Here is a 7,425-nt window from a genome sequence, read left to right as displayed (position 1 = left end):
CTTTATTTCCAAATAAAATATTGTTGCCATTCATTGTACTAGGGACAAACATTGCAATAACCGGTACAAATGTGAAAATAAAATGTGTGGGTTTTATCTACAGTAGCTTTTTTTCTTTTAAAACTACAGTATAATGGCTGAAAACTGGGAAATTAATTATTTAGTTTTTTTCTTCTTCTTCCCTTTAAAATTCACATAAAATAAAATAATTCTTAGCAAAAAGTACCATACAAAGAAAGCCTAATTTGTGTTGAAAAAAAAATGTATAGATCATTTGGATGATAAGAAGTGATTAGGTTAGTGCCAAATGAATGGAAGCATTGCTGAAAGGAGAAAACTGCTCTGGTTTTAAGGGAAAAAAAAACCCTTAGATGTGAAGTGCTTAATCTTAGAAAATAATTTATTTTATCACATTTATAGCATATTGTGCCAAGCTTCCCAGTTACTTTATTCACATGTTATTTGCAAACAGTTACAAATTTTAAAAAGTGAAAAGCATATTTAATAATTTATTGGTCATAAATAAATACAAAATAATTTTCACATATCTGGACTGTAAAAAAAAAATCTTTGGCAAATGTAGCTAAAAAGGATCTAATGAAATATGTCAAATAGTACAGAAAGCTATAACAAGATGACCTTTGTCATAAACATCACAGCAGCCGATATCTGATATATAGAATGAGGAGCAATCATGATGTAGTCAACATGTCACTGTTATCATGCACAGGGCAGCTCTTTGCATTAACACATGGCGCAAATTAGTGTCCAGTATTTTGTTGTATTCTGCTGAGCTGAATAATCAGGGAATTCTTATTACATATTGGAGTATATTCTAATTACATATTGGAGGCAATAGAGACGGGAACATCCAACTAGATTTTTCAGCCCTTTCTGGCTTTCCATGGAATATGATGTTACTTATACTGTAACAGAAGAAGACTCAGGGCTCGTTTCCACTATTGCGGTGCGTAATCGACTGGATTCCACCGCTGATGAAATCACATACGGATGCGATTCCGCATGCGGTTTTTGCCGCGAATTCGCATGCGTGAGGGTATATGCGATTTTAACCAGGTCACTGCATGTGTGAATTTACATTGGTACCTATGCGAATTTGCATGCGAATTTGTGGCAAAAAACGCATGCGATTTCCTTATTGAATACATTGTGTGCGATTCGCCTGCATTCCACAAGCACGCGAATTCTGCAGGGTGTTCCGTGCAGATTTTCTCTGCACAATAAAACGCTCCCGCAGACGCATAAGTGGAAACAGGCCCATTCACTTATATTGTCTATGCGAATCCGCATACGCAAGACCCTTGCGGATTCGCGATAGTGGAAACGGGGCCTTAGTCATTCTGATATGTTAAAATTGGGAAACTGTTGCTTATTCTTATAACCAATTATTTGTTTTAGACATACATTGTGTGTCTAGTCTAAGTGTTGTACGGTAAGCCATGGAGACATATTAAAAATCAAGCTTGGACACCTTGCAATAGGCAAATGGTTATCCATGTATTTGGTTAATGTGCATTGCTACAAACCAATATTGTGTTCTTTTCATATACACATGAAAAGCCACAATTTCCCTCAGCTGTAGGGATCTGTCATCAGAATGTTTTTGTCATGGCAGTTATATTCACAGTATAGTTAGCAGAGTGGGAGGATTGGAAAGGGATAATAGGCCCACCATCCTTACTGAGTGCAAGATTCTTTTTTGATTTTTGGTTCAGGTAGAGGTATAAATGTGGAATGGTAATTTTGTGTTCTTTGGAAGGGGTAAGTAAATCAGGCTGTAAAGATGAACAATGGGGTATTTGGCTACATCATTATGCTGGGTAATTATAGTCAGAGTTACATTTTTTTTTGATAAAGTAAATCATATACAGTATATGGATCTAAGTGTATTCAGCTATTTGCTTTAGAGTCTACCGGTAGGGAAAAATGTACCCCTACTGAGTACTCATCTTGGGAAGGGGAAGCATCGGGATTCTTAAGAGGCTCCCCTTGTCCTTCTCCAATGGCCTGTTCTAGTGCGGAGACTGAAAAAAATTGCTTGCCAGCTCATGTATGCACAGTAGCACAAACCCGCTTGGGCTCTCTTGAAAAAAGCAAAGCTCAATCATGTCCGTGCCACTGCACATGCGCAAGCTATCTGTGCCTGCCGAGTAGCAAGGACACGATTGGGCTCAGCAAATTTTCATCAGAGCCCAAGTGGGTCCCTGCTACGGCACAAGCACACTGCGGCCACACTTTGGGGGTTGCATCACTGAATCAGCCTAGCCTGAGGATCCAGAGGCTTCCCCCTTCCAACCTAAGTATCCACAAAAGGCTGTAGCAAACCTCACAGGTCTGATTTAAGTTTTGCTTGAAGTATTGAGATCAATACATTAAAAATAATGACGTTTCTTATTTTTTTTCCCAGGGATAGAATTAACAATGAAGAACTTCCACATGTACTTAGCAAATAGACGTGTAGTGTATGTGATTAGCAGAAGCATAGCTTGATTGTGCTTTGTTTGTCTGGCTAGGTCCAGTACAGCTTCAGTGATCCACTTCTATAATTCTAAAACCATTACTATAAGGAGTCATGTCCAGCTGAATATCCACCTTTCGATATCCAAAACCTTTTTTTTTTTTTTAAATAAATAACAGCTATATACATACAACAGGTAGACTCACAAAGCACTAGAATTATTCACAATAGGCTAGCAGCACTTGATAGTTGATTTCAGTCAGTGCTGAGGTGAAGGATCTGCTGACCACTCTTGAGTGTCACTGCTCGTCCCGGGAGAAGCATTGCTACAGTCGTCTAGGTCAGTCCAATGTCTTACGTTGGAAAATTGAGCTTCATGTTTATAGATACCCCAAATATTTGCTCCTGAGGTTGATCCAGCTTTTGTTATATCTTGATCTGCCAAAATGTTGATGAGAAAGTTAATGTATCTCATGGCCAGTCTTAAAGTTTCATTCTTACTAAGCTTCTTATCAGGTGGATGAGTGGGAATTAGCTTTCTCAGCTCAGCGAAGGCACTATTAACATTCTGCTGTCTCCACCGCTCTCTTGTGTTGGTGAAGATCTTGCGGGTCATTCTTATAACAAGTTTTTCTATAAGAGATAACATGTAATTAGTTGAAGCTTATAGTACTTGTTAAATTGTTATATCTATAAATGAATAGCTGATAAGTCACCTTTTAATTGTTAACTCTTTATGACAATACCTAAAGGAAATTGCACTCAGCACACTGCAAGCACACTTCTTTAGCAAGCTTCCAGTTAAAATAAATGCAGATGCACAAAAGTATCTATAGCCTAATCCTCAATAGGACTGTTCTGGAATACCATGGTCTTATTTTGTATGTAAAGGTAAAAGTTTATATTTGAATTTTGACAATATCACGTACATGAGGGTAGTTTTTTTATATTCTTCAGCTCCCATACAGAAAAATCTTGAGCTGTGGAACTTATCTCTTCCTTGCACTGAGAGGTGCTTTTCTCAACCACACAGAGTTTTATGGCATCTAATTAGTTATCAGTGAGAGTTGTGCTACAGTCCAACCATAGCATGACTGCAGAGAAACTCTAATTTAGAACTCTGGCTTCGTTATACTGAGAACAAAAAGGAAAACAATCTAGCTCTAAGTAGCATTGGAACTGTACATATATACGCTTATCTCATTATGTCACATGTCAGTTCAGGTACCCTTTAAACATATTTTTTTTTTGCATATTGATTTAATTTATTTCACTACGGTAACTATATGTAGCTGGGTGGATGGGGTGGTCTGGGTGGGTTGTTGTGGCCTTGTTTTACAACTGTATACATGTATAGTTGTTTTGGAGAGGGGGAGAGAGAGGGAGAGAGAGAGAGAGAGAGAGAGAGGGAGAGAGAATTTTTCCATACCTTTGAGTAATAACTAGGCCCTACTGTTCTCAGTTTTAATTTTTACTGCAGTGCAGCAGAGCAAGAACCTACAAAGCTTTGCAGTCAAATCAAGCTTCAAACAAATATCACGTTTTTATTGTGTTATTTAACATTTCCAAGATAAAAATGAAACATGTTTTAAAATCTATGTTTAGTTCTATAATAAATGAACAAAAATAAAACTATTCTACGTTCTTTTAATATTGAACTATCTTTTGGAAATGCCATGCAGTAAATACTTATTCAGGGCCTATTTAAATAAATACAAAAAGCCTGTTCACCACAAAAAAGGCTTATTTTGTTGATACAATGCTATTTTTAGATTGCCAATGTTATAGAAGTGGGGATCTGCCTATGTGCTTGCCACTCCTACAAGTGATCATCACTTTTCTGTGATCTTTACTGTAATTAATGGCACTTTGGAGCTGATAACTTCATTTATCCTGTGGCAATTAGCCCATTTGCCCCTTTATTGATCCCCATAGTGTGCTCAAAAATGCAATAGAGGACAATGAAGATTAATGGTGTTTGTTTCCAACACCCTGTTTGCTAGTTTGCTATAGATCACCACTTTAAGAAGTCGCAGTCTGCAGCTACAATGACAGACCATGCATAAAGTGAGGGTCACAGCTGGTGATCCAGGACTCCATGCAAGAGACTGCAACTTCTGATCACCACTGTATTGTAAACATAGCACTGATCACCTTTTATAATGTGGCATCATTAAAGTGACAATTCAATTTTTACTTTATAGATAGGTCCCTTTGTGACTATAGGAAGATTAGATAATCACCTTTTCACTTCCGCCAAGTTTGACAGGTGTGATATGTGCTTGAAATATGCCAAGTGCTCTACAAGCAATGCAGCAGGCAAGGGTTTAAAACTTGCTTGAGCCCTAAAACAGTGGTAGAATTATTCTAGATATGACTTTTAGACGAGCTATAAAAAGCAAGACTTGGGATTTACAGAGCAGTCTGGAGGGACAGCCAACAACATTAATGTTTGAGAAACAAGCAAAATATTTTACCTTACACATGCTGCAGCCAAGAAGATACTAGTATTGTTGGCAGAATGGAAGGCATTTTCTCCTTCCATCCACATATTTCAAGCATTTCCTAGACAAATATAAAACTTACGGCTACCTTACTAGACATGTAATAATTAAAGCTGCCCACTTGGATAATTGACAGGACATTTAATAGATCAAATTGTCAGCATATTTTAATAAACACCATATTTAACAAGTCTGGAAACATATAATCACTATTATATAATTCTGTTTTAATTAATCATAACTAATATCATGCTAATATGAAAATAAATAAATACAGTAAGACGTTTTGGCTTTTGTTGTGTAATCAAGGTCTCCTACGCCTTCTTTCATAAGCAATCTGGAACTAAAATATCTACATTCTGCTCCAACCTGAATCTGAACAAAGCTATTTTATAGATGTAAAATACAAATCTTCACAATGATCACATGGTATATTATTCTTAGAATTGCTTATTTAAAACAAATCCCAGTTACAATTGTCAGTCCAGCATTCCAAGTAAAACAAGAGCCATTGTTGAACAAATCTTTATGCATCAGATTGCACATTTTAACATACAATAATGCCCTTTGCCTGTGCTTGTCCTTTTCTAATTATCTTTCAAAATATGTCTTGAAGATATTGCAAGACAATGTGCACAAGCACTTCTATAAATCCAGTGTTGGTAACCACTATTTCTATATCTCAGAATGTGAATTACCAATGCACATCAGAAGTGTTAGGAAAAGGAATGTAATCATGATACACACACACACACACACACTTTTAATTGGTAGTGTACTACTGTAGTCCTGAGTGACACACATATACATTTACGGTATATTGTTACATGACATTTTATGCTGCATAGTTATCTAGGCTGAAAAAAAAAGACGTGCCCATCACGTTCAACCTCTTCAGCCTCACTGCAGCTCAATTCAGAGGAAGTAAAAGCCACAAGAGTAAAAATCCTCTCCCCAACTGGATCAAACTATCACCATTCCCTACCTAGTAATTGTGGCTGTGTGTTATCTTCACATGTACTGACTTGGTTTACACTATTAAGCATTTTTATACAAAAAAAATAATATTTACTGGTTTAAGAAAAATTAAGCGCAACAGAAGCTATTGGGGAAAAAGTGTTAAAAATAACTAAATGACCCATTTGAAATGTACTTACCCTGTGTGTTTTTTCCTTGCAGACTGTGCTTGTTGTGCAGTGTTCAGAAAGAGCAGTATAACATTATGCACCTGCAGTATAGGCAGTTGTATCTAGGCAGTGCTGTAAGCTCCTGACTACAGTGTGTCAGCCAGCAAATGTGAAGACCATGGGCTCATTTATAGCAAGCCTGCCTCTTTGTCCGACGCGTGTCACTGCTGCTCTCAGTGATGTTTGCATATTTTCCTATCCTCCTGGGAGATCGGATCAACATAGGCTTCTCTCCGCAACTCTTCCATCCAGGGGAAAGCACAGCATTTAAGATAGATAGATAGATAGATGGATTCCATACACTTACTATATATAAATATTATCTTACATATTACTTCATAATCCATGTACTCAGCACTGCAGATATTAAGAGCTTTTTTCATTTTAAAGGGATCCCAAATCACTTATTTCCCCTCCTTCCTTTACCTATGATTCCATTACACAGGTAACGAGTAGCAGCATTAAAAAACAAAAGCATTTATATCTCATTTTTCTCCTGGCTACTCAAACCGCTTTAGGGCAGCAGCCACGTGGGGTGCGCTAATGAGTGACCAGGAGCATTTGGGAGCCTTACCCAAATACTTCTTACTGTTTTACATACTGGCTTGAGCCAGGATTGATTCGAACCCTGGACAAAGGCTCAAACCCTACATCAAAGGCAACAGTCTTAACCAGTACTTTTAAGTGAAACATATAACCATGATATCCATACGCATTTGTATAGAATACTCTAACTGGTTTCTAAAGGTGCCAATTAATGATTTTAGCGAACGATTGACCTTCCACTCTGATAATTGTGATCGGGAGGAAACCATTGATAATTTCAAATAGTATTGATTCACAAGACAAATTGATGAATTGATAAACCAGGTAATTTGTTGTCGAATTGCACCATCAACACTATCCAAACTGATCGATCAGAAGGTCGATTGTAAGCTAAATTGTATTGTTCACAGGCTCCTACAGCCACATACACATGCATGATCAAAGTCATGTGAGGCAGTCAAAAATAACCGCCACAGCCAACCCCTGACAGTCCCCAGCAAGCAATGATCCTGGCAGATAAACTTAGCCACACTTCATCCACCTCCATTCTGCATGTCGTTCCCTCACCACTTGATGTCACGTACACCGTTCCGTTGTCCTTCCGCCCCCCGCATAGCAACAGAGAGCATCCTCAGTTATACAGCTGACTTTGCATCTGTACAGCCCGGCCCAACGATGTCGCCCAAGGGGTTTGGATCCTGATCCCCGA

At 37.8% G+C, this 7,425-nt stretch overlaps 1 protein-coding gene across 1 annotated transcript; it reads right to left on the bottom strand.

Moving 5' to 3' along the window:
* Window positions 1–521: 521 nt before the first annotated feature.
* TAL2 (TAL bHLH transcription factor 2) lies at window positions 522–6,260 on the bottom strand. Its single transcript, XM_068271370.1, has 2 exons — window positions 6,141–6,260; window positions 522–3,112 (listed from the first exon to the last, which is right to left on the bottom strand). Exon 2 carries the CDS (start codon window positions 3,093–3,095, stop codon window positions 2,739–2,741), a length of 357 nt encoding a protein of 118 aa, XP_068127471.1. The 5' UTR covers window positions 3,096–3,112; window positions 6,141–6,260; the 3' UTR covers window positions 522–2,738.
* Window positions 6,261–7,425: the final 1,165 nt, after the last annotated feature.

The sequence above is a fragment of the Hyperolius riggenbachi genome, chromosome 1, assembly GCF_040937935.1.
Source record: "Hyperolius riggenbachi isolate aHypRig1 chromosome 1, aHypRig1.pri, whole genome shotgun sequence".
In the NCBI taxonomy this organism is placed as follows: Eukaryota; Metazoa; Chordata; class Amphibia; order Anura; family Hyperoliidae; genus Hyperolius; species Hyperolius riggenbachi.
Note: the sequence above shows the minus strand (reverse complement) of the source record. Positions and strands in the feature narration are given on the sequence as shown.